We start from the raw sequence: 27,506 nt of genomic DNA, 5'->3' as shown, positions 1-27,506 counted from the left end.
GACCATGTGGTCCGCATGACTGAAGTGTGGGGTCAGTGACCAATGATCTGAGGGCACAGGGGCGGGAAAAGGGCAGCAACCTGTAAGGGGGATGAAGGATGAAAAATTGGGGTGGGCAGTGTCAACTGGCCAGTGGGGAAAGCAATCTGATGCAGATTAGCAGTAGTGCTGCAGAGCATAATGAGTTAAGTCTTCTCTATCAGCCTAGGTGGGGAAAATGCTCAGATATCAGAGGATTCCACATTCTGCTGAATTCACACTCTACAATTTAAATCAAAAAAGAACAAACTAAGGCACATGATTTCATGCTGCACCATCATGGATGGGCATACTCACACTCAGAAAGCAAAAATGCGACAAGTAATAGAAACTTCTCGTGATGACACAGAAAAATGTTACTCATTAGTTACCGCTCCCGAGTTAAAAATGTTTATTTAACTGCAAATGATTTGTCTTTCTAACAAACGCAAACCAGCTTTTTGGTGGTAAATAGCAGGTATTTATTTGAAATGAAAAAAAAAATACTTCAGTACCTGAACTATTGCATTTAATCATGTATTGTTGTAATTGTGTTACTCTACCTTTTTGCATTGGAGACAAATATACAATGAACATTCAGATATCACAGATTGCACACTAGATAGTAAATCGTCAGGCCTTTTACGTAACCACCAAAAAACAGATATTGGATTCTGCAATATAGTACAAAATTCCACACTCCAGTCTTAGCCAGTTATCTTCAATTTACTCCTGATGCTGTACAAATAAATGGCCATTTAACTAGGGCTTACAAGTTAATAACAGGACAAAAAAAATATACATTGCACTGACACAAAAAGTCAGCTGTGTTAATAGTCATGCAACAAGTAACCAAACTTGCTGAAATTAAAAATACTTTCTAAAAACAGTTTTAACTGCATAAGTATTTTATACACAGTTCATTTACTGAAACAAAAGGAGTCTTTAAATGATACAAAGCAAATATAAGTTTCTACCAATTTTATACATAAGAAAGTGCAAAATAACTTATCTAAAGTGTTTTGCTATTGAACTGATGAATGTTGGCTGGAGGCAGCCAACCCCTCTCAAAAGCATGACATTACAGTTACACACTACATACAAATGTTAGGAGTACATGGATAAGTTTACTACAAAGAACAAGGCAGGAGAAGACATGTGAGGTACTTGCAGAGAATACAGTCTACTAATGTTAGTGTAAATGAGTATATTTTTGCTCAACAGATTTTTACATGGAAAACAAAGCAAATATTTGCATTAGAAGCTCGAATGAAATGGAAAAAAAACCCACTCCCATGTGAACACCACAGTTGCCCACAGCACCAGCTGCCAGAGGGAATATGAGCAGGTGTGTTTGTCCCCCTCCGCCTCCAACAAGCAAAAATGTGGTTTTTTGAGAACAGAATTAAGTCAGAGGGCTGTGGTGGTTTGCTTGCAAAATGTAAACTGGGCCTAGCCTGCACACTGCAGAATTTGTAAGGAACAAGGATTTCTTTAGTGCACTGCCAACGCCGCAGGCGCGGAACAACACCCGTACAACGCATCTGCGGCTGACAGCCCTGTCCTCAGGACCCCACAGCACGACTCTGTCCTGGCTTCAGTGCTGGACCACGTCAGTGTTGTTATCATAGCCTTGCTTTTACTAGGGTTTAACCATGTGGCTGTACAAGCTGCAGTCCACAGAAAAGAAGGCTTCCTTAAATTTGGGGATGATTTGGAAATCTGGAGGCAAGGGGAAAAAGCCTGTGGACTCAAAGGTATGTAAGAGTTGTTAAAACAGCCTTTTCTTCAAACAGAAAACTTTAAGGCCACTAGCCTGTCTTCTGAAGTATGCTGGTTTTGCATCATTTTGGGAAGGGTGAAGGCAACGTTAGAGAGAACCGCTGAATACAGAAATTCCAGTGCTCTGCACATGCTTACCACGGACCTCTTCCTGTTTTTAGGGTCAAATATGCCAGGTAGCCAGTAGTCACTGTGGCTACTTGACCATCACTCTTTGGATCCAAAATGTGGGTCAGCTAAGCTCAACAAACCTGGATTTACTCAACAGTGTGCAAGGACTCTAGAGAAGCCTTTCTTTTCATTTGGGGACCTAGTATACATACCAAAACAGGAATATATCTCATTTTACAGACCAGCACATACATAATAAACAAACAAGTATCAAAATACATATTTAACCTTCAGTGCATAAACATGTGATACCAGGGTAACTAGTAAGTGGTCAGAATTAACAAATTATTCACTGCTAAAAGCTCAAATCAAGAGAAGACAGGGGTGTCCCTACAGCACCAGGGACCCTCTGGAAGGAGCTCACCTCAACAGAGAGGGCCTGGAATTTTTGATGGTGCAATTCCAACAACAATGCTGGTTTTAAAGATTTGCTGTCCCAGGGTCAGAGCCTGCCCAAGTCATTCCAAGCGAAGGATAATCTCATCCTTTTGAGTGACAACATTCACTCAAGTACTGCCAGAGCCACCTGTCTTCTGTTGGTCTGGGTCATATCCTTACCTCTATTTAAAAGAATCCATTGTGAATATACCTATCTCTAGATCAGTTTGTCACCCATTTACAAAATATATACACATATGTTAAAAAACAAAAACAAACCAACCACCAGCCTGCCTGCTGCCCTCCCTCTACCCTCTCACCCAAACTGGCAAGACCTCATGCAGAAATTAAGTCCATGGGCCTATCCCAATGCACGTGCTCCAATCCCAGCGGATATCAGTGTCTCTACTTCATCCCACATGTAGTGCAAAATAAATGATAGAGTAGTAAAAAAATACTGCAATTAAATTCATATTGAAACTTAAAAACCATAATGGAAATCTACTGCTGTCCTCAAGCTGATGGTGTGTGCTGAAAGACAAAGAGAGCTCCGAGCAGCATTTCTGACATGACCAAGACCACTCTGCTTTAGAGCAATGCCTGTTGTTACAAAAAGGTTTTTTGCAGAGAAGCTATGGGACAACAGCAGTTCAATTTTATGCACAAGGAATTAATTCTGTACCTATATGCAAAAGCCAATTGCTATTGACTCAAGAAGGTAAAAGCTGGTTCTTGCACTGCATGAATCAGCTGCTAATGAACAGTAAGTAATTAATAAAACTGCACCTCTGACATATGTATAAAAGAGGCCTTATTAAATATGAACAACACTGAGGTGGTAAATAGTTTGGTATAAAATGCAACACAAGTGTACAATTTAGTTCCTGGTTATCTTACAGCTAGAATAAAATACTCCAAGTTCCTATTCTCAAAAACATTTTCTTTTGAAAAAAATCTGTAATTCTATGAATAGCCTCACTTAAGATACTGTGGGCAACTGAAAGAACAAACATGCACAGATTGGATTTTTAACAGAAATACACATAATGCCTTTGAGTTTTCTGGTTTGGTTTTTTTTTTTTTAAACATTCGTATTTAAATTGATAGATGAGATAAAGATGCCACACAAAGTACAGTGGTTAATCTGAAGTCCCATGTAACAGGCAGTTAAGTTCATATTTAGATAAAAAGGCCATTATACCTATTTACAATATACACAGTTGCTTGCGAAGAAGGCAGATTTACAACTATCTTCTAAAAAGCCTTGCCCTCCCTCCCCCCAGTTAAGATGACTACCTCTACAAAAACAAGACAAGAAGGGGTGTTTACGATAAGTGAGGATTTTTGCGACAGCCAGCCCAGCATGGGCTTAGGGGCTGCCAGTTCTGTTGGATTTGTGGTTATTAACCATGTCTTCCTGGGCTTTGCTCTTCTCCTTATGCTGCTCGCCTCGTCTGCCTTCTGTCAACACAAACCAATGCAATGATCCCTTTTTACTCTTAGTGCTTAGAAAGCAGTATAAACGTAAGTGTAAACAGGCAATATTCCAATTTCTTCTGATGCTCTCACTAGTTCCTGGAGTGACGGTGGGGCTGGATGAAGTTTGCCAGGCCCCCATCAATTTCTGGGCCCCTCCTCTGAGCCCCGCTCGTGCTGCAGGTTGTAGAAGCAGTTCTGGCACACCCTGACAGGTGATGAAATCTTCAGCCGTTTGATTTCTGACTGAAACCGGCTGCATCTGGGGAGAATAAACAACCATCACTGAATGCAGGTTCTCTCCATTTCTACCCATTTTCTATTGAGCTGTGGGAATTATCACCATGACTTCAAACACCAGAAAAGTGTCCTAGCTCACCTTGACATGGAGATGCAATGCAGTGTGGCAGAAGCAGAATTTAACTCAAATGATCACCACAGAGTCAACGCAATGAAACTGTGTGACAGATAGCTCAACAACAGCTGTTGTTACCAGTTTAGACTCAAACAGATAAAACTAGAAATATCATCTCTGACCCAGTGGATCAGAGATGAGACTTGCACTTCAGTTTGTGGGTAAGGAGAGCTCACACACATCCTCTATGTCATATATTTTGTCTGAGGCTACCTGCTAGTGGCCCCTAAATCAGCATCCTCACAGTCCTGCACACAGTTAAGGCAGCCCCAATCTTCCACAAGAGTTCTGTGGTATTTCACAGCTTTACCCTACCTAAAATCCTGTATGGAAAAGAGCCCAAAGGAGGCTGTTGGTTGCTTACTTCTGGCAGAATAGCTGTCCACAGTTCCTGCAGTGGTGCCGCCTCTCGGTGAGTGAAAAGCGCACAGTGCAGCCCGAGCAGCTGTCACCACCCTCGTCCTTCACCCAGTGATCGGCCGCGGACCGGCCCGGCTGATCGCTCACTGACCAGCTGAACACCCTGCCTCGGCCGTCCCCGATCAGGATCCTGCTGTGATCCCTGCAAGGAAAAGCAAAAGCATTCCTGCAACAACTCTGGCACAGTAACACACAAGCATCGATGCCTGATTTTAAACGTCAGAGAATGTACAATGGTAAAGCATTGGTGTGGTGACAAATGCCCCAACCGCCCTGCTCTGAGAAATGAAGCTGCAACACTCCGTTACACTCTGTGTAACACAGTGCAGCTGAACAAGTCTCCCTCCCTTTAGTGTTTTTATCTCAGTCCTTGAAGAAGGCTACCCCAAAAAGAAGCACCACAGAACAGAGTTATGAACAATGGCACCTCTTCCTGCTGACAACAGCCAAAAATGTTTGAAGTCCTCATGTGCGAGCTACTCACTTGGAGATGCCGAGCGCAGTGATTTCTGCTGGGTGTGCGTTGTCTTTGCGATCAAATGCCGTGTGCATAGTTAGCTTGCTTCTGAACACCAGCTGACGCTCCCATCTGTATCCTACAAAGCAGTGGGAAGTGGGAGGAGATAAAGTAAATTTGCTCATTCTCATTTTCGTTCCCTCCTCCCTCAACACACTCGTAACCGCAACTTTGTAGTAAGAACTAAATCTCCCTCAGAGATTCAAGTTTTTCCTCTTTTTCTTAAACATTTCACTTAGGAATAAAACTGAGAGCTATGCATGGCTTCTTTTACCTGGTTTGAGCTTGCTGTAGTGCCGTGCTTCAGCATAGCTGGGGTGGGGGTGGTTAACCTGAGCATGGGGATGCATTTTTACTTGTCCCTCTGAATAATTCACAAAGATAAATCCATCTTTCTCATCCAAGCTGAGCTGGTCTGACCAACGCCTGGAGTCATCAGAGCCGCTGTCTGCTGACCATGCTGCTGCTGCTCTGGCTGATGATGACCGAGGCCTGTGGCTGGTGCTGCTTGGCTGGCTCTGGCTTTCCTGCACCTTCGTGTCCTGGCCTATGCATGCATCGTCTGCCTCGGAGTCACTGCTGTCCTCTTCATGGGCTTCCTGCCCTGGATTGGCACAACAGGGAACAAGCCACTGTTAGTGAACCTGGTTATGGCCTGAGCTTTTTCCTTACTTTGCTGCCGCACTGCCTGAAACCCAATGGGCACCAACTGCTGAGAGAGGAACACTGCATGCAGGCATCTCAGAGCCTTTTAAGAGATTCAGCTCCTGCCAGGAATCACACCATTCATATTTTTTGCACTTTTTTCTGTTTTGCCAGAGAACGACACGCCTTAGCTGAAGCTATTTCCTTCAACAGTCCCTCTGAGGAAGGCTATAATAGGCAAGAGGAGCAAAACCTTCAGAAACACTCAAGTTGGCAAAACCTTTCAGCAAAACTTACACAAGTAAGCACAGTCAGCTATGCTGAAACTCTTACTGAAAAATGCAGATGATTACAATGATGCAGACTTGTTAATAACAGGACTTGTTAACACAAAAGAGCAATTAACAAAGACATTTATACTCCAAGTGACACTGAAAATAACCAAAAGCTGTATTTATATAATAATTACTTATGAGTATAATGAGATTCAGATCCAAATCCAGATCATATGTTCAGTATGAAGAGTGCAGGAGGAAGACAAGATGGCTAAAAGAAACAGTCATAAGGCACAGACGAAAATCTTCCAAGAACAGAAAGGGGTATCATTGCTTGTCTTGTTTAAGCTGTTCCATCAGTAGATTCAACTTGGCTGTTATTTTTAGTATGAAATGGAATTATAGCATATCTAGCTTTTGGACAATCCATTGAGCGTGCCAACAGCCAAAACAAACAGAGAAAAGTTCCATCTCCACAGAACAAAAAGCTATGATGGGCAACATTTTTTCTTACTTGTAGCAATATGAAACTACCTTAAGTAAGGTGGTAAACTTAGACACTCTGTTCGTTGCACCTACTGGATGCCTACTGCCTTTTGAGATAAAATCTCCATCATTCCATTCCACACTGTATAACCACAGGACTTGACCTACCTATAGCAAAGATCAGATACAATAATACCAAGCACTTGTCAGGAGACATACCTATTTGAGCATCCTGACAGTCCTCTTGCATTTCCAGCATCTCCACAGGCTCTGGAGCTGGTGTTTCTGGCACTTGCAAAAACTCCATCCGCCAGAACTGGAGGGACAGGGGATAAGCAGAGTGGCACTTACTGAACTCCTGGCTTTTTCCTGAGCTACTTGAAGAGTTAAAATGGCTTGGTAGAACTGTGTATTTGCACTGGTAACATCAAGGCAGGTCACATCTCCATACTAAACTCTGTTTTTGAGGACTAGAAACTTTAAGAGGACATCTGTGTTCATGCCTGAATCCACTCCACACATCTGTCCGACCAGCAGACTCTGGCTAAGGCTGCATCCAAAAGTACTGCTAGTTGGGTTAGTCATGTAGCAATCAGAGAAGACACTAAATTTCTCTTTTCTTTCTGGCCAAGCAAAATGAATTGTCTCAAGGTGTGTGAAATTAAAATGGTGAACCAAAGCGATAGTCTCCAGGTATGAAAGCTGGTGACCAAAACAGAGCAGGAAGGAAAATGTATGCTCTGCTGACTATTGCTGGTTACCACATCCCAATGGGGGCATCAAAAAAGGAGAAAGAACTGTTCAGGTGAAATTCCCAAGTAAAGCAGGACTGTGTTTGGTCCTGGTCAGGACACTGTGTTGCCTTTTCTAAATACTACCACCACCAAGGGATAAGCTTTATTTTCCAGGCAGTGATTCCTGGTACTTACCCGGACAACTCCGTCTGAATGCCCTGTTACAATGACATTCTGGGTGTCCCACTCATTCATCTCTGACACAAAACAACACATAATTTGCTGGCTTCGGCCAGTGAAGGTGTTTACACTCGCAGTAGGGCTGCCATTAATGCTCCACACATGGATGTAAGTGCCAGCACATGATACAATGTCTCCCTGCAAAGACAAATAACACCTCCAGATTTCAATACAAAGTTGCAGGTATTCTTCAGCAAAAATATAAGTCAAGTTCATTATTAAGTCAAGTTGCAAGGCTGGCACTTTTCAGGAAGTTCTATTCAAGGGGCGTCTGGCCAGCTGAAGAAACCTTTAGGATTATGTGATTTTCTTTTTTAACTCTACCAAGAAAACCACATTTAGTAGCAACCAATCTGTTCTATTTACAGCATGGAATGAGTTGACCAATTCCTTCACTTTTCCTAGCATAATAATCCAACAGCCTATTTTTACTACTTTCAGTTTCCAATGACTGCTAATGTTGACACTGCTCTTTTTCACAAATATGTATCACCTTAAATTTCATTTGCTTCTTTATTGGGAACAGTCCAAACTAGTGCAGAGTGAAACAGGAGCTGCAGTCTAAAGCACTGGCAGCACTACAGCCAGACCACCAACAGCTAATAAACTGTACTTGCTACCCCCTGCTTGCATTACAGCTCTCTCTTGTCTTGATTTCTAACACTGTATCTGCTCCAGCTGCAACAGGGTCCATCCAGCCCTGATGTCCAAGCATGTGAGCTGGATAAATGGTGACTTGTAACTCACAGGACGACCAGGGACAGAAGCTTTTAGGATATGTCTGTTTCCACTACAATTGGCGCTGCATTGCCACCCAAGGTATCCCGTTTCCTTTAAATTCAGCTTAAGACAAGAGAAGCCAACCAAGGTCATGTATCAAAAGCTCTTCTTAGCTCCTGTGGCAGATTTGGCCGCTCATTTGGAACGTCACACTAACTAAACTGCTTGCAGCACTGTTAATAAATAACCTCCTCTGAGTTCAAGCCACTCTGCATGGAATGCACCCACGTATGGCTCTAGACAAATGACACAAATTATTCCTAAACCAGTTGTTAATCAGTTTTCACATGAGTTATACAAGTTATACCAAATTAACAGGAGAGCCTAGTGGCTTTTTTTCCTTTGGTTTAATGATTTCCAACTCTTGCTACTGTTCCCACTGCAGCCTGATGGATGGAGTCTGGCTCTCACCGTTAATTCATTTATACAGAGTGCTGAAATTGGAGCTCTGTGCCCTCGGAGCTGTGTCAGGAAGGAGAGCTTATTCAGATCCCAGATGATGCAGGTGCGATCCCGGGATCCACTCACAATGATGTGATACGCCAGCGACGCCGTTAAGCAGGTAACAGTGTCAGTGTGACCCAGCAGTGCCTGCAAAACACAAGTCAGAAGCAAAAGTAGAAATCAGGAGAGAGAACAAAAATTCCACATCAAAGCCTCTCACCTGAAAGATTCAGATAACGTAACCAGAATATCCCATCAGAAGATGCAGCCCCTTTATAAGTCTTCAGTTAATAACTATTTCTATAACTGAAAATGGCAAAATATTTCTTCCACTTAAAAAGAGCTCTGAGAAAACAAAATTTCCAGGGTCTAATGTTACAGATCCTTCCACTGAAGAAAACCCCACTCTGCATCAGTAGCCTGTTTATAGGGTCAGAAAGTGTTCCAGGCTGCACCTGAAATTCCATTCTGACTCCTACAGTAACTGCTGATGACTAAGAGAAGACAAAAGAGAGAAGAAACAGTTGCAGCCAAAAAAGCAAAGTCAATTGGAAGGTGGAGAAAAGTATGAGCATCCACCCATATTACGCCCTACATTTACATTTTAGGCTTAATCTAACTATTGGAAAAAGAGTCTGAAATACAGTCAGATTACTGCATCTTACTCAGTTAAAATAAAACTCGCTGAATATAGTAAATGTATTCAAATATGCTGCCCCAAAATTTAAGATTCAGTGTTTTATCATGTACAGTTTTAAAGTAAAACACTTCAGAAAAGCAGCTTTGGACAGTTAATTACTGCACAAGGGAAGTTACTAAATAATTCTCTAAATTTCTTTTCATAAATTTGAGGGATAGACTTCCTCTAAAAAGCAGCCCTTCTATTAAGATGCTAATGAAACAGTAACACAACCTGAAACAATGATACACAGCTGCTAGACTATCTTGACCTAGTTGTGGTTGGGCTTTTTTGGTTTCATTTGTTGGGTTTGTTTTTTCTTTAGTAAACACAAAACTTACTCTGCACTTAGCTGCAGCTGACTTTAAAGCATAGGTGCTTTTTTTAGATTAAAAAGTGCTATAATTAAAGTAATTAAATTTTTTTTAAAAGAGGAAAATTAACCTTTAAAGCAGCCTCCTTGTATGTCCTTCCTGACAATTTTTAGATGGGGGTATTACACATAACACTACAAATCAGATAATTTCACAAAACTCACCTGTATAATTTTGTTAACATCACTATCAAATTTCCTTTGTCTCCAGAAGACTCCTGGTGATCCACTATTCTTAAAAACTATGCAATTTTAAAGATGCATTTTGCCCACTTTCAATGCAGATCACTACCTCAACTACTCCATTATTGGAGAACTGCTGGACTCATGGTTTCAAAGCAATACCCATTACACAATTACTTTGATCTTATAACACTATTTTAAGCTTTATTCCATTTTACCTGTTTCAGTGTGAGGGCTTTAGCTTTTTCTTTGGAGACACCCATTTCCCACACACACACTGCTGTGCTTGTTCCTCCAGTGATAACTAGTTTGGGGTTGGGGCAAATGGCACACAGGATCTGACCCCATTCTGACAAGCATTCATAAACAATCACGGCCTAAAAATACAGAAAACAAATAATTACTTACAGAACTGGTACTTTGTAGGATAAAAAATAAAAACCTGGCTGCCACCTTGCACTCATTAGGTCACTAAGACCTGGTAAAAAACTGTTATGAGTTAATGTTATTCTGCCAGCATCCTGGTGAAGACCCTCAAGAGGGAGCAAAAAAACCTGATGCAGCAGAAGATTATTTCACATAATATTCACATGTGAAAAAAATGTCTATTGTTATGTTTTTTTCACTATTGAGTACTAATTGCTGGAACAAATTTTAGATTACAAACCTTGTCTGACTCATAGGTACCCAGTCTGCAGCTGAGGTCTGCATAGCCCCAGGCAAATGTTTTATTCCAAGTGGGTGGGATGAGAACCTTGTTCTGCTCTACTGCCAGAATGCCTTTATCAGTACACACGATCTGCCCCACAGGCTCCTTGAGCTCTGAAAGAGAAGGTGGGGTTATGTTTTATTGCTGGGAGAGACAAATACTATCAGATTCCTTTAAGTACCTGCTGCTCTTCCAAAGCAAGGTCTCTGGAGTAGCTATTTATACATTCTTTGCATCAGCTGCAGTGATGGCAACTTTTGCTCCATTCGTAACAAATGCAGAGCCAAATATAGATTAGTGCTTTCTCATTTCCTGACTTAGAGTCTCCTCTCTAAGTCCTACTATGCCCCATTTAATAGAATGTCCTTCTCTCCTTACAGCTGGGAGCTTTACTCAGCTAGGAAAGAAATCCCTGTATAGCATTTACCTGCCTTGCAGACAATTAAGTTTTGTTCAGCCCAATGTCAGATTTGAAGTCAAAAACTTTCTTTTGTCTCAATGCAGCTACCAACACCATACTTTCCTGCCAACATTCCTTAGTATTTCTTGGCACTGTGATAAATATTCCTTTTGCTGTGAAAATCACAAAAACAGAGGCTATCACAGGCCCAGAAACAACGAACTCTGAATGTTGTTCATTAAATTCAAACTTAAAAAGAGGTGCTTGAGCTCCATTTTATCCTTTTATTTAAAAAATGTCATAATAAACTGGTGCAGCTATGGTGTTTCCCAAGATCCTTTAAAGTAGCTAAGAACATAATCGTACAGCATTAGGATATTTTGAATCTGCCTATCTCCCAAAACTATGGGCAGCAAGAATATTAGAAGTAAGAAAAAGATGGAAAAGTATGATCTTGCTGAAACTCTGAATGCTTGGGCAAAGAAACAGCAATAATTACTGTGAGTTTAAAGTTTACCTTTCACCGGGGCAAGAGATGGCCGCAGATTGTCCAAATGATGGAAAAAGATCTTGTCACCTGTGGAACCAGGTGGCACAGAGGTTCCCACAGTCTCTCCATTCAGACGGCTTCTAACACGTTTTGGTGGGTGGGGTTTTTTGAAGAGCTGAAATTCATCAAGAAATTAATAATCATCAAAAATTACAGGTTTACAAGGGCACTAGCTTAAAAAGATCATAAATACATCCAAAATATCTTCTAAAAATTCTGAAGATAAGCAAATGCTTTACTGCTCTCAGTATTCACTAATAACTCATGGTGAACATTTCAAAAACCTTCAACAAACAATACGAAAACCAACAAGGAGCAAAGTTGCTCTGCCCCCTCAGGCCGTGGCATCTTGGGACCCTCATGGGGTCTGTGAGAGCCCTCTTCCAAACACACCACCAGCTCTGCAATGTTTTGCATCGTAACTTTTAAAAATATAAATCCAAACTGCCAGGCACATTACTAGTGGAAGAGATGGAACAAAGAAGATGGATGTTACATTGTGCAGGAAAGGAGTGAAAAAATGCACGACAGCCATGTCACTGAGAGCCTGCCCTGGATCCCCCACAGAAAATAACTGAGGGAAACAGCAAAACTCTACCGTTACCTAAAAATGTGCTCCGAGAGCACTCACCATCAACAAAGCCTTAAGGAAGTTTTGAGTTTCCCAAGTTTACTGCAGTCTATTTCCTCCAGCAAAGCATCATGCAATTCCTGGTAGATTTCACCACAGCTTTGTACCTAACAGGCATCTGAGGATGCAGGCAGAGCTCTGGACTCAGCTGCAGTGCTCTTCTATTGCCCTGCCCTCTGCCCCAGTCATGTCTGTCCATCTGGCTTTAGCTGGGCCACATCTGATTATCATCACAACACAGGGATTGGTTATTACGTAAGAGGAGAAAACCCTACAGCCCTACAGCCACTACGTAATTAGATTACTGAGAGAGAGCAAGGAAGGGAAAGGAGAAAAGCCACAGAAGAGAGATAAGCAGTTCTTAGCCTTCCTTCCAAGCAATGAGAGACAGACAGCTCTAAGTGGGTTGCCACAGGAAACATCTTGTGGCTGTCCTGAAACATTAGGTGCTGAGAGTGGAGTTTGGAGTTTCCAACACATGGCTTGAGTTCCAGCCAATTGCTGAAGGTATCTGGCTTACACCAGATCTAGGATTGGAAATATTTACCAAAGACATTTAAGATTTTCACTGGATAGCAAAACGACTCCAAAGAAATACCCAATAAAAAACCCAAATCAACACCACCAACAAAGAGACCCCCCCAAACCTGAACCCCCAGATTTAATATTACATTGAATTATTTAATGTAGTCTTTTGAAGAGAACCCAGACTTTAAAGCTGCACCAAAATCCTGGTCTTTACAGCTTCTTAACTACAGCTGTCCTACAAGAGGGAATCACCCATGAGACTAGTACAAAAAAAAGAAGCAGAAGTTACTATGGAAATTGTTTTATTACAGGGTAACTTCAAAGACCTTAGCACTGGACATTACTTTGAAGTCGCACTTTCATTCCTCCCCTATGACTTTGCAGCAGGAACATACTTCTGGGTTTTTTTAAGCTGATTTTTAGACTTGAGCTATAATTCATTATGCCTTTATTTTAAGGATGTAAAGGGGGAAAAAGACATTTCTAACCTCACAAGTAAAGCCTAAAGTCAATCTTTGTGTAACTTATGATGGAAACATAAAGGATTTTGTATCACTGGTAGAATATTATGAATAAATACTCCCAATAAGTTTCACTCCTAAAACACCTTCCTGTTTTATATTGACACATTTCAGTTTGAGTGTTAACTAGAAAATAAGAATTCTACAAAAGGTATACCTGCTTTGGTATTTGTCCAAAGTTATTAATGAATCCTATGGTAGCTGTCTCTTTTAAAGGATCATTGATGTTATAAATGTCCACTTGTCCCTCATAGAAGAGATGGTGAAAGACATTTACAGCTTCTACTGCAGCAGGACCTTGCTGTTTATAGCCAAAGATCAAGTCAATCCACTCATGAAGGTGAGCACTCACAAAGTCACATTCCAGAGCCTGAAATTTAGAAGGCATGCATTAAAATGAGACAAATTGCTCATTGGTTGAGTTTACTACACTTACCACAAGGAGAAATGCAGAACATGATTTGACATATTTTTGTCACATTTTGACAAAGCCTTTCATTGAAGTAAGTCTTGCCTCAAAGTACTCTGTATCCAAAAAGGAAGGAGAGGAACTGGTCCTACAGACCTTGTCAACAATCAGACACAAACCCTGAACGCACAGACTGGCCTGTGACTGACTGCACAAATTGAGCTTAGATTAATGTGCAGTGGAAAGTCCCAACAGACATTCTACTGTCACCATTAAAATTCAAATTACCTCCCGATGGACTCTGATAAACTCACGAGGATCTCCTTTTGCCCATGGAGGGAGTATTACATCACCAAGTTTAGTGCCATTTTGTTTACAACCTAATAAAAAGAAAAAGAAGGAAAAAATTTGGACAGAAGCACTGAAACTGAACAGGAATAGCAAAGGTGAAAAAAAGTGAAAAAAAAAATAAAAATAATCAAAGTCTAATATCATTTTTGTATAAAGGAAGCCATTTCAGTCTTTTCTTTAAAATACTATTGTGGTTTTAAATGCCAGGCAATAAAACATGAAAAATTCTGCCTCAGTTGTTCATGTAAGATTGCTTTCAGGAGAAAGAATCCAAATACTCCTCACTAAGGCTTCTGAAGAGGAAAACAGCATTTTATCATAGAATGAAATTGTTGTTTTACTCCTGAGAATAGCCTGTACTCCTGTGATGTGCAGCCAAACACTCATTCCTTAACAGTGCAGAGCTAACTGGTATCTCCCACAAGCTCCATGCCCAAGGATACTGGCAATTCCCCTGATATGACCATGGCCTGGGCACAATACATTCACTCTGTCCTGGACAGCCCCCTTCTCACTCTGGACATCAAATAGTGTCATGTTGTGATCAACAAAAATATATTTGGTAAAACTCCTCAGTTATATTCTTGTTCTGTCCTTGTTGTCAAGAGACAATTCCACATTTCCTATTAACTCAGAGGAACACCTACAGATTTCCAACTTTACAGGGGAAATATAAAAATAAGTGCAATGCTCCCACAGAAACATTACTTTTATCCCAACCTCAAATCTTCCTTTCTTTTCACTTGGGAGGATGGGAAGCAGGATTGCTACAAATTACCACAGTCAAAAGTACTTCATTGTTTGACAATTGCTCCTTAAAGAGCCTTTTCTATTGTTGGTCCAAATGCTCAATGAAGAATTTCCAATGGTTACAGTCCAAAATCATCAGATACAAAGATAAGTGGACAAGAGCTCAACATTTCTTCAGTAATACCCATATTCTTTGGTGTAATATAGATGGAAGAGGTTTTGCAGAGTGTTCTTTGGGTTTTGCTTTTCTTTTTTTGTAAGGTTGTGCTTCCATCTGCTACACTAGATTTTGAATAAAGGTTTTAATGGCCTGCAAGCCTATGATTTGATTAATCTTTATTATTGGTAATAGATTCACAGCACAGAGCTCAGAATATAAGAGCTTAACACCAGTGTTAAGAGTGACATATAATAAGTAACATGCATCTCCAACAAACAGGCCTCCTACGTGACTCCTGCTGAATAACCACTGTCACAACTGCTGTGAAAATTCTAAAAACCTTTAGGAATATTTTCAAATGAAGTTCTAAAAGTGAAGATTTGTCCAACAGATTTTGAGAAGCTTCAAAAAATAAACAACAAAGATGGTGAACACCATAATGGATTAGGTTACATAAAGAAAAATGCAAAGCAGAGAAACTCTCAAGTAAAATATTATTATCTGTGCATTTTGAACAGGTAAAAAACCCAAAATTGACAAAAATACACTGTTCCAAACAAAAGTCTTTTTGGGGACTAGTTCTGCAATTCTCAGAAGATGCCTTGTATTATACTCCTTACAATGAACACTCACAGCTTGAGAAAATGCCTGAAGTCTGTCTGTCTCTGTTCTCCCACCCACAGCACTGCTATCAAGCTCTTTTTGCCTACCTAGGTCAAAATTGTTGGAATTGAGCAGGAACTCGGGGAGGTAGAAGAACTCTGGGATGAGCTCCTTCACGTCTGCCATGTTGTGCTTGGAGGCGGAGTACCAGGCCTCGCGCACGCTGTGGAACATGCGGTCAGCCAGGTCGAAGTGACCGCCCTGCCGGGCAGAGAGAGCAGCACGTCAGTGTCACAGCATCCCTCAGGCATGGCAGGCTTTGCCAGAAAGGCAAATCAGAAGATCCTCTGCCAAATGAAGACACTAGAACATAGCACATTTCTTTCCTTGATGCAACCAATCTGATCAGCTGCATTACTTTCAGGTACATGATAACAGAAAATATAGATACAGATATACAGAACTTTAGGAAAAGAGTCATCTGTCTGATTTGAAATCTAGTTGCTTTCGGAGAAACAGCAAAACATTTTCCACAATAGAACTTGTTTTGGTTTTTGTCTGCTGCTACTTTGTTTTGTGTAAACATTTAGAAAAATGTTCAAACTACAAGGGAAAAAAAAGGTGAATTTCATCACATCTTTTAAAAAGACACATCAAAAATCTGCCAGGCAATAAGAACTCTGCTAAAAGGTGTTTCTTCTATGATATTTGATGAAAACAAAGCTGACTGATCTTATTTCCCAGTGATGTCTGAAATACACAGCAGGCAAGAAACTTGAAGTGAGTTTTTACCTGTAACCGTAAGAAAATCTGAGTAAAAGGCTCCATCCGGACAAGATAGGAAGCCACGATCATGGCTGAGGAATAGTGAGTCCCATAGTGATAAGCTGGGGTTTCCCCTGCAGATTGAAAATCATAAACATAGGAGAAATAATGTAGTTAGGTGACAGAATCAGTACTAATGGGAAAAAAATAACACTGCATTTTAATTACTCTGCAGCCTTGTACACATTCATAACTGGAATCTGTAATTTTCATTCTCAGATGTCTGAAAGCTCTGTTTTGTCACCTGAGTTTGGGTTGCAGTGGAGTAGCACTAATTCAATAGGGCTCTGCAAAGCACTACTGAATGGTTACTCATTTTTTAACTAATTGAAATGTTGTAGTGCAACTATGGTGATTTCTGCTGAAGAAACATTTTTAAAAAGATCTTTTTAAAATTTTTCATCTTATTTTTTTACTACGGATTTAAGGTCTTGGGCAGAAATATGTATCAGAACTGTTGCCTATAGATTTTGTACAGCTTTTACTTTCTTAATTTCATGGCAAAATGTCTGCACAAGCACACTTAGAAAATACTGATTTGTTACTAAAAATGAATGTCTTTGCCACCTACTGCTCTTTGACACAAAACAGCACTGCAATAGTTAAACAGGCCTGTATCTTCAATGAAATCACACAAGAAAATTTGTCTTGCCAAACACAGTTTTATTTTCAATATAAAAGGAAGCTCTAAAATCATGACTAGGTAACTTAATTGCATCTCATTCTGAGGCTTTTTTAGCTAAGAAGCTGCTGTTTCCTTAGCCAAAAGAACCACACTTTAAGATTAGAAATGAAAAAGCTAGAATACTGCTAACAGAGAAGCATTTGCATTCTTTGTATAATTAATTTTCATGCAGCAGCAATCAAACTGTATTAGCGGACGCAGCTGGTTGTGTGCTTCATGTGCCTGCCCATTCCAGTCTTTATATAATACTAAACTCATCTAAATGTGCAACTGTTCTGTCTTTGTTTTTACATATAAACAGAGGGGTCATTTAGATTTAAAACAAACAACACAGAAAGAAAGTCAATATCTATTTGTTCTAATTTAAACTTTGTTGGACAGTCACAAAAAAAGCCATGGTAGAGTTCTGCACATTCCATATCCAAATCTCTTTACCCACATTATAAAAAAAAATCCGTGAGTCCCTCCTATGACGACAGGCGCATGTTCCTCTGCTCTTTCTGCGGGATGGATTATTACTTACCATTGGGATCTTCCCAATCCTTGTATCGCTTCTTGTACTGGGCTAACCTGTCCTCTGTTTGAGCTCCCATGGGCTTGGCCAGGTTTCTGAATGTTTTGGGATTTGTAAGATCCAGTTCCTTTAAAAATAAATCAGACAACAATTTTATAAAACCAAACCACATCCTTTGAAAACTGCTGATTGCCACAGTTAACACCACCTACCTCTTAAAGCTGTTATCCCTGCTTTCTACACACACAGCAAGTGCAATGTTGGATATGCTAAAAACAGTCCTTCAGTCTGATCCAAGACAGCCAGAGTGTTCTATCTGCAATCGCATCTGGGCTCTGCACAACTTTTGCCCTGCTCCTCTTATCCTGTCCCCAGTTCGCCCTAATTTTTTCACAAATACTCAACAAGTCCCCTAACAATATTTTATGCAATGGTCTGGTTGGTGGCAATGGCTGTCCACAAAAGCATTAATAGGATGTTTCAGCTTTTTCAAAAGCATATTCTTTTACCGTGGAGCCAGATTTCATAGCAGACCCTACCACAGTCTTCTGGACAAGGATACTTTCTCTGTGAGCTTAGCATACCTCAGGATACACAGTTTAAAGCTAATGCAGACATTTACAGGAACTCCTGCAAGGCAGAGGGGCAAATGTCTCTCTCTGGATGCCAGCCCTCACCTGTGCACAGGCCATCAACATCTGTAAAACCAGCCCAGCCAAGATTCTCTAATACCCTCCCTGTTGAGAAGTGGGAAAAACAAAGGAGAAACATTCAGCTTATACAAGATTACTATCTAAGCTGACAATCATTTACCTCTGAGTCATAGTCTGCGAGGATCCAAGGGAAGACAGGGTACTGCATGAGGTCATTATAGGATCTGCCAGCCAGAGTGTTCAAGTGCATCAGGTACTGGAAGTTACTGATTTCTCCTCTCTTAAGGCAGACAGATAACAGCACAGTGAAGTTTTCACTTTACAACAAGCAAATGTCAACCCGCCAGACTGTCAATGTGCAGCCCTCCCCAAACATAAAAACTTACTTCAATATTGCAATGCTCACTCTACTTTTACTACAGCCCTCCCCCTGCAATTCAACAGTAGAACCATTTCCTATTTGACAATGATACCATGAAATACTAAAAATTAAATGCTGAAATACACTTTCTACAACAGTATGTTCCACCTGTTGGAATAAGAGGATGCAACTTATGCGTATTGATTATTTATGTATCACTACAAAATGTAAAATTAAACATACTCCAGCATTTTCATACTTACTTCCCATCTTTGAGTAACAGATTTTTCTCCCACTAAAGTGCTAAGTAAGCCAGACCTAGTGGGAAGAAGAAGAAAGGGAATTTCTTGACTTTGCAGGGTTACATTTTCACAAGACAACCCAAAGTTTCAACATTAGTTATAAACTGCAACCATTAGAAGCAGATATCTCTTTTCCTTTTGCAGTACCCTTTTTTAGAATTCTAAACACACACTGTAAAAATTATGCATGTTAATTATGCAATTCAGTGCAAGTGGTGGCTGATGAGTAAAATATTTTCAACAACTTGGATAAATCTGATGCCTTCAGCACTCCAATACATTTCAGAATGTATCAGTATACTGATAACTTTAACTCAGACATTCTCCAGATAATCATGATATCAATGCAAGCATCATTTATTGGAAATTGATGAACCACAGAGGTTGTGAAGAACAGAACCACCTACCCTTGCTCTACGCTGGTGTTTGGTCTCTGCCCAGACACTGACTCTGAGCTGTCAGTCAGAGATGGCACCACAGCCAAAAACCTGCAGCAGCAGTTAAAAGATTATGATTAGTGTTTCTGCCCTCAGAATGTCATCTCCTAAAAAGCAGCATGCGTTCAGTACAGTTACAGACTTCCTTTTGAGCAGCTCTACAATGTCTCCAACAAAAATCACAGGAGCCTCTTCTCACTGAAGGTATATAGTGCCATCTAGTGGCTCTTTCCTGCAGCAGTAAGGTGCTAGCAGGCACCAAAAAAAGCCTCCACAGAGGTTTTTGCAAACATTCATGTTAAATACTCTAATTTATTTTACATTACCTTTGATAAACTTTGTTTCTAACCCCTTTCTGGAAAGCTAGAAGATAGTTCCGTCCATCTCCTGAGAAAACTTCAATTGCAATTGGCTGAAAACAAAGAGGACAAACCCATGTCAACAATAACTTATTTCCTTGTCACCTCTGAAGGCCAGGCATAGATCAGTTTAGTCATGCTACATGCGGCACTAAATTAGTGAAGCAGACTTTGCTTAGCACAACCAAATGTTTTATTTTTGGACACTAACACTGACTAACATGCCCAATAAACTCAATCTGGATAAGTTCCTACAAGAATGCCCAACTTAAATGTTTCAATTTCAACACAGACAATAGCTTCTCTTTCCAAATATTCTTAAGTTATGCACTGATTTTCATTTCTAAAAATTACATCATCAAAACACACCAAATATGCTTCCCCCTACTCAAATATGGTGTCCAAGTTACCTGCAAAAGGTATCTCCTTTTATGCACCTCCTTGATATCTTCATATGCAAAAATGCTGCAAGTTCTTTTGAGCTGACTTGGACCTTGCCTTGCTCCTCTAGGTATGATTGGCTCATGCATCCTGTAAAGGAACATAAACAGGCACGAGAGAAGTGATTAAAAAGAAGAGAAATTTTCTTCTTGGAAAAGAACTATTCAATTAATTTCATATGAAAGTCCAGTTACAGAAACAGATGATAACATATTTTCACAATATACCATACTACAAATTGCTCCGTACCTGAGGTCTTCCTGCATCTTACATTATCTTGGAATTGACTCCTCAAAAACCTCATTGCATACTTGTTGTTCAGCTTCTAAGGATCAAGGAAACTCTCTACGAATGTACTCACTTTGGAGGCAATGTCTCTATGTCCCGTATCTCCCTGGTGGCTGTCATGGTAAACCCATCGATGACGTAGAAGTGCTCTTTCCCAAAAAGAAGCAGTCCCTCACTGGTGTCAAGGCCCTGAACCCGAGCACAGCGGTACATGTGCTGGATCTATGAGGAAAGGCATAGGGAATGCTTAGGGAAAGCAGGTTGAGCACAGGTTAGAACAAGTCGCAGACACTGCTCTGTTAGAACAAGTCGCAGACACTGCCATATCACTTGCATATACAGTGAAAATCCTGTCAGTCTGTCCTTTAATCAGACCTAACGCCAGTGACTAGTAATTGGGTAGGAGGTTGGATAAAGCCTCATTGGTGTGATATAAATGTATCTATTTACCAGTTTATCCACATGCACTACGCTGCCTGAACATATTTTAGAACCTGCAGCCTACTCAACCATGATCACAATGCTATTTAATGGTATACTTCAGATGGACAAAGGCTGAAATACCAAATACACAGCATGGCAAACCACCACTTATCTTGGAGATAAAATACTATTTATCAAGGCTTCCCATTCAAATGAAGGCAACAATTAATTAGAAACAGTGTGCCAAATTCAGCATTCATATTTTCAATGTTTATTTTCTACCCTGATCATTAAGTTGACAGGACAATAAACCAAGCATGGGATTGCAAAAAAAAAAAAAAAGAAAACGTTTCCACTACAGCATTTTTAGGGTCAGGGACACAAAGTACACATTTTACGGAAGAAGATGATGAAATATACAGACCAAGGAAGATATATAGGACATTTATTCATGTCTGGGACACATAATGAAGAAATTCCAACACATTATGTTCTTAGTGTGTTTGAAACAGTACCTTCTCTCCTTCTTCAAGAAGTCGAAGCAAAGTTGTATTGTCAGTCTTCTCCTCTTCATCAATTGAACTCCCTTCAACAATTTGATCCTGTGACTGGTCCTGGTTCTCATCGTCTCCTCCATCAGGAGCAGAGCGAGATCGTTTCAGGGGAGGCTTCACCAAGCCTAGAAAAGAACAGAGACAGATAAATGTCATAAAGAGACATAAAAAATTAAATTCACAAAACCTATAATCTTTCAAATTACTGACCCAATGCTAAGAGAGAAAAACAAGAGACAAACTTATGCTTGTCTTTATGCAAATGCATGAGAGGATGACAAACCAAACCATCTAACCTTTGACTCTCGCAATAGTGTCCTCCCCATGCTCTGGCTCCTGCTGAGCTGTTTCACCAACTGTGTTCTCTTCTATGGCATCCTGGAAGACGGCAGGGTTTCCAGAAGCCAGGCGCATGTAGTACTCCTTGCTGTCGTAACTGATGGCTCTCCGGTAGCGAGCAGGTTTCTTGGGAATAATGGAAGAAATCGCTTGGTCAGCCAACTCCTCCCTGAGTCCCTTGGTGAAGGTCTTTCAGGAAGAGGGTGTGCAGCACAGTGCATGCCCATGGAGTGTTTTGTGCGTGCTCATATACCAACACAGACAGGAACAGAGACTCTTCAGCAGATCTGATCTGCTGGCTAATTTGCAAGGAGCTATAAAGCCACTCAAGCAAACATGGGGCTGCAGAAAAGCCTGCAGATAAAACTAGAACATGAGGAGTAGGTGTAGCCAGTATGTTATGAACTGTCATAAAATGCTGGGATTCTTGTGCTTAACACTGATTGCTCAGAAGGCCATTTAATAATCTTTTTACTCCCTACCAACAGATGCAGTTGATTTGTTAGCCAGCTGACTTCTTTGCTAGGCAGTAATTTGAATAAAAAATTGCCTGAAGAAGATACAACGAGGTGGAAGCTGGTATGAACTAAAAACACCCAGGGATTGGCTTTAAGTCTCAAAAATTCTTCATTAATTTAGTTGCCTTTTTTTTTTTTTTTTTTTTTAGTAAAGTTTCTGATGGCTTATGGGGAGGAGACTGGCATAAGAATATGCATGTACCTGAAGTAAATATTTGAGCATTGTCTGTACCTTTGTGTGGTGTTTTTGGTCTTTATTTTGTAGGGTTTTTTTGCTTTGTTGAGCGTTTGTTGTTTTGGTTACGGGTTTTTTATTGTGTGTGATGTTTCCTTCCTCTTCGTCTGTCCCAACCCCCATCACAGGGTAATTCTTATGTTCCTCACTTAATTACAGAAGCAACATTCAGAATAGAAATCAAACTAGCTTTATTAAAAGTTGATGCTTGGGATGATAAAGATATGAAGATCAGCAACACAGAAATTTATTATTCAGGTCAAACTGGCTGTTCCCAAAAATCAAACATTTAAGGTACTGTAATTTAATTTGCTCACTTATGTTTAAACCAAGTCTTCACTCCTTATCAGCACAAAACTGCCACTTAAATGATATTGAAACTTTTGTGGAAATTACTTATGTATAACCTACAAAGAAAAATCCTTTATAGCACTGCTAAGGTGAAGGAAAACAGTAACAATTTATATCAGATATTCCGTATAATAGAATTACTTCCATTTATATGAATTAGATAATTGTAGAAGGTAATTCAAAATGAGTGAATGCACATTACACACTGTACTTAGTGATGGGCAAGAATGTGACTCTAATTAACAGAGAAAAGCATAATACTGAAATGCTTGCAGAGAAGCCACTTCCAAGCATGTCTGTTCTATTTAAGAAAGGATTCATATTTTTTCAGCAAATGTGTGCATTTTATTAATAGCAAAACAGAGAGGAGTTAGCTAAGACAAAATTAATATGGGCTTTAACAAAAGTCGGCCTTTTAAAGCCCATTATGGACAAAAAGGAGAAAAAACACTCCCCAGATCCTCTCTTAGAAGGAAACACTTTCCCAATAAGTGCTTCGAAGCGATGTGTTGCCCATTACTAAATGTGTTCCACTGACCAATAGTTTCAGGTCCCAAAGCCACAACACTCCACACAGTGAGAACAGTGGTAGCACAGCCCAACACAGCCTGTTAGTGTGCAGCAAAGAAGGGAAGGTCTACAGAAAGTTTTATTAGGTGAAGGTTGAGGACAGCGCAGTAACATCTTCTAACGTGATTACTGAAAAAACCCTTAGGTCTGGAATTGTTTACTGAAAGAGCAAGTTGAAAGCCAAACGTAGAAGCCTTGTTAAGACTGCCTAACATGCAGAAGTTGTATTTATTTTACATTCTTTCAGTTGGTGTACTTGTTTCTTTACCTTTTGAGGAATGGTATCATCAGATGTCTCAGGAAGTCTGTTTGAGAAGTCAGACTGGAAACAGGGCATCAATTACATAAGCATCAGTTACATCAGAGAAAGAACACTTTTGAGAAGAATGTATGATGGCACGTTCTCTATTTCATGTGAATTAGACTGTCACTACAGCTACTGTGTGTCAGACCACAAGCAGGCAAAAATATCTAATAGTTTAAAATTGAATGACTTCAATGTTTTCTCTGCTTTTTTAAAGTACTTTGCCACTCAGACAAAGACCGCTTCCTTTCTTAAAAGCAGTGTTCCAAAATTAACAGGAACTAACTGCAAAGCTTTCCAAAGGCCACAAACTTTTCTGCTCCACAGCCCACCTTCATCTTCATGGACTGATGAAGTGCACCCAAACCAAGTCCTGTAGCCCTTTTTTCCCTTTTTTTTCCCTTTTTTTTTGATCACTGTTTTCCACATTATCTAGATTAAGAACAAGAACTCAGACTGAGACTGAACCTCACACAGTAATGGAACTTTCAGTCTCTGGAGGCTTGTGAAGACGCCAGTGGTGTTTGTTGGCAGGATCACTCACCACACCTCACATTATATTGCAATATATTCAAATTTTCTTGGTTTTGAGCCAAGTGACTCAGTCTCTTCCCTAAATTTATCATACCAAAAGACTAAAAGATCTTTCTTGAGAAAAATCTATCCAAAAAGAAAAAAAGAAAAAAAAGGAAAAAAAGGAAAAAAAGGGAAAAAAGAAAAAAAAGGAAAAAAAGGAAAAAAAGGGAAAAAAAGGAAAAAAAGGAAAAAAAGGAAAAAAGGAAAAAAAGGAAAAAAAGGAAAAAAAGGAAAAAAAGGAAAAAAAGGAAAAAAAGAAAAAAAAGAAAAAAAAGAAAAAAAGAAAAAAAGCATTTTGCAACAGGGTGTGTAATCACCCATTCCCAAACTTCTGAATACTTACCAGCAAGTTTGTTTCCTGCTCAGCCTCGGGCATGTAGGGATACTGAGTATAAAACATGTCATTCCGCACCATCTTTTTCCTCATTCTGCAGGGACCCTCAGTCATCTCCAGCATCCACTTGTCCAGGTGGGAGCCGATGGGGGGCCCCCAGAGCCCCCGCTCTCGCAGTAACTCGTACTCGATTTGAGACCACTCCTCGGTCACGTATTTCAATGCATTCTGCTGACGCTGGACACAAAGACATTTGTAAACGCACGGAATTTGAAAAATGATTTTAAGAATGAAACCAGACAGGAGGACTTCCTGTCCTTATTTGCACAGGAGAGAGAAGTTCAATGAAGCAAAGTGTGGTGGTTGGCTTTGAATGACCTGTTTCTCTCAGAAGTCATTTGTTAAGATTTATAGCACACAGCTCAGCAATCACTTTGACTGAAATGTCTTTGGGAATGTTTGGCAGACACCACAGGGTGGAACAATTCCATGCTGGAAGGCACAGATCAGACATTTTCTATTACTGCATGATACCATAAAATTTTCTTTGTGTTACTATGAAAGTAGCATTTAGACACAATGCTTCTCCACACTTCCTCTTAAGTTTTTCTATAATGCTTTAGAAATACAGTGTATTTCCAATCACTCTCTTTTTGTTCCCTGCTTTGGTTTCTTTTACACTTGTAAGGAATTTAAGCTTCTTAAAAAATATTCACACTTATCATGTGATATTGCTACAAGAATTTACATCTACAACCAGATCAAAATGAATTTCACCATTTATTTGATTGTACCTAAAAACCCCTTAAAAATAACAACTGTTTGTAAACATCCATGCATTTCACCTATAGAGAGAGCCCAATATTTCACCAGCTTCATACTGAGAAATGGCATTAGTATAACTTTACAGGCCAAAGTATCAGTTGCAGGTAATTAGCACTGCAAGCCACCCATACCTCCTGGTATTCTTTATACTGCATATCAACCAGGTCCCGAACCACTGCAATGTGAGTAAACATCCACTGGGAAATTTCCTAAGACAAAAACAAGGTGACAAACAGAAAAAACAAGAGTTTGTTATGTAAATAAAAGTTAGTTCTCATAAACAAGAGTTTGTTTGAATGAAAAGCCTAGGAATACACCACATTGATAAACTTGCTCACATAGAGTAGTTCATTAAAATAAACATTCAGAACATTCCCAAACAGCTGAAGATTGGCACTGTGAAAGACTACTCTTCCCTTCTTCCTTTTAAGTAATATTTTGTGGATTGTGGCTAGTTTGCTGGAAATCCTCAAGACACCCACCCCTCCTCTCTTTGTCCCATTGTATCTCTGTTTTTACTTATTGCTTCCTCTTGTGATACAACCAGGAACAGTTCCTGTCAGCTCCATTTGTTCAGTTCTTCCCTCTTCCCTTCATTATATACCTGCTCACTAGCAAAAGCACTGAGACCACTGAGAATTCATTAATTTCTCAATTCCACTGACAAATTTTCAGCTCAGAAAGACAACTAGCAACATATTTTTCCACAAAATTTTCAACCCCCTTTTTCCATCTTGAGGGCAGAATGGAAAAAAACCCCATTATCTGTATCACAGCTTCCATTTCAGTGCAGTATTGCAAACCGAACTTAAGACCCAGACTACGACAGTCATGAACCAGAAGCAGGTGAGCAGTCTCACCGACAATGAAGGGTTGAGACTGCTCACCTGCTTAAGGTTACAGATATGCAGATGGACCTACCAAATTAGACACACAGAAGCAAGATGCCCAGTCTGGATAGTCAAAAAAGGGAAAGAAAACTGAGCACAAGATAATACTTCACACTGTGCAAGATACCCCACCTTGGGATATTTACCACAAATCCTGAACATACGTTGCTGGATTTTAGACTGCATATTATTTCTTGACAGAAAATACCTGTGTAGAGAGGTTGTGTTTACTCAGCCCACTCTCCTTGCGGTTTCTCCTGGAACCAGTCAGTTTAGAGAGGCCAAATCCACTGCTGACTCTTGAAAGTTTGGACTGTGTGGTTGGAACTAAAGCCTCTCCTCTGCTGATGCATTTTTTCTCATGAGCTGAAAAACAAAGTGTTGGAAGCACTTTTTGGAAGGTTTTTTTTCCCCCTCCCCTCATTATACTTGTTTTTTTAGATAGAATGACCTTTTCTGTTGCTTAAAAAAAGGCGTAGCTGTACTCAAACACTTTCTGCAAATACACTGGCCAAGAGGGAGATATTAGAAACCTTAACAAACATCAGCTAGGAATGCATAGAAAGACAGATACTGCAAAACCAAGTATTCCAGGTTTCCAAATATGTTTTCTGTACATCCAGGGTAACCTCAATTACTTTAGAACTGTGAAATCAATCAAATGAGTCACATCTATGGAATGTTGCTGTCTAAACTCTTGCTAATTCAGTCAATCACCAATTGATCTCTATTACATGGATGCAGAGCTAATTTGTCTGTAACTTGTCCACCAGGATTCCCAAGTCCTTTTCCTGCAGAACTGCTTCCTATGCTGAACATATTTCCTAGCCAAGAATTTTTCATAGAATCACTGCTGCTAGAGAAGGACTGCTCAGCCACCGATTTCCCATCTCATCACCAGATCAAGAGTTTGCAGGCTGCACCCAGACATGCTCAAGAGGATCTCCCTCCCTGCCTGGCACATCTAATCCTGGGAATGGTAATAGAGGTCACTACAATCCAAGGGTTTGTGGGGAGGAGCTCAATGCTTCTACCATTGTAATACACAATGTGCTATTTGCTGACTCAGAGAGGGCCCTTTGCACTGGAGTGTA

The 27,506-nt window shown here is 40.1% G+C and overlaps 1 protein-coding gene across 6 annotated transcripts in view; it reads right to left on the bottom strand.

Moving 5' to 3' along the window:
* Nucleotides 1–413: 413 nt before the first annotated feature.
* The window catches only part of WDFY3 (WD repeat and FYVE domain containing 3), a 155,452-nt gene continuing 128,359 nt past the window's right edge, over nucleotides 414–27,506 (bottom strand). For 4 of the 6 annotated variants that reach the window (XM_050973452.1, XM_050973455.1, XM_050973453.1 and 1 more), the window contains 27 exons: nucleotides 26,621–26,778; nucleotides 25,654–25,731; nucleotides 24,707–24,934; nucleotides 23,752–23,805; nucleotides 21,767–21,935; nucleotides 21,432–21,595; nucleotides 20,567–20,715; nucleotides 20,175–20,295; nucleotides 19,732–19,817; nucleotides 19,376–19,456; nucleotides 18,930–18,984; nucleotides 18,466–18,585; nucleotides 17,662–17,779; nucleotides 16,421–16,527; nucleotides 15,736–15,889; nucleotides 14,053–14,144; nucleotides 13,513–13,725; nucleotides 11,643–11,790; nucleotides 10,684–10,838; nucleotides 10,235–10,393; nucleotides 8,749–8,928; nucleotides 7,513–7,695; nucleotides 6,803–6,899; nucleotides 5,452–5,781; nucleotides 5,145–5,256; nucleotides 4,605–4,802; nucleotides 414–4,087 (listed from right to left, as the gene is read on the bottom strand). In XM_050973452.1, the coding sequence (XP_050829409.1) occupies nucleotides 3,967–4,087; nucleotides 4,605–4,802; nucleotides 5,145–5,256; nucleotides 5,452–5,781; nucleotides 6,803–6,899; nucleotides 7,513–7,695; nucleotides 8,749–8,928; nucleotides 10,235–10,393; nucleotides 10,684–10,838; nucleotides 11,643–11,790; nucleotides 13,513–13,725; nucleotides 14,053–14,144; nucleotides 15,736–15,889; nucleotides 16,421–16,527; nucleotides 17,662–17,779; nucleotides 18,466–18,585; nucleotides 18,930–18,984; nucleotides 19,376–19,456; nucleotides 19,732–19,817; nucleotides 20,175–20,295; nucleotides 20,567–20,715; nucleotides 21,432–21,595; nucleotides 21,767–21,935; nucleotides 23,752–23,805; nucleotides 24,707–24,934; nucleotides 25,654–25,731; nucleotides 26,621–26,778 (3,830 nt within the window). In that variant the 3' untranslated portion in view covers nucleotides 414–3,966. The remainder of the gene's footprint in view (nucleotides 4,088–4,604; nucleotides 4,803–5,144; nucleotides 5,257–5,451; nucleotides 5,782–6,802; nucleotides 6,900–7,512; nucleotides 7,696–8,748; nucleotides 8,929–10,234; nucleotides 10,394–10,683; nucleotides 10,839–11,642; nucleotides 11,791–13,512; nucleotides 13,726–14,052; nucleotides 14,145–15,735; nucleotides 15,890–16,420; nucleotides 16,528–17,661; nucleotides 17,780–18,465; nucleotides 18,586–18,929; nucleotides 18,985–19,375; nucleotides 19,457–19,731; nucleotides 19,818–20,174; nucleotides 20,296–20,566; nucleotides 20,716–21,431; nucleotides 21,596–21,766; nucleotides 21,936–23,751; nucleotides 23,806–24,706; nucleotides 24,935–25,653; nucleotides 25,732–26,620; nucleotides 26,779–27,506) is intronic. The other 2 variants (XM_050973456.1, XM_050973457.1) reach the window with 1 other exon arrangement.

Source organism: Serinus canaria, chromosome 4, assembly GCF_022539315.1.
Source record: "Serinus canaria isolate serCan28SL12 chromosome 4, serCan2020, whole genome shotgun sequence".
NCBI classification, from domain to species: domain Eukaryota; kingdom Metazoa; phylum Chordata; class Aves; order Passeriformes; family Fringillidae; genus Serinus; species Serinus canaria.
Note: the sequence above shows the minus strand (reverse complement) of the source record. Positions and strands in the feature narration are given on the sequence as shown.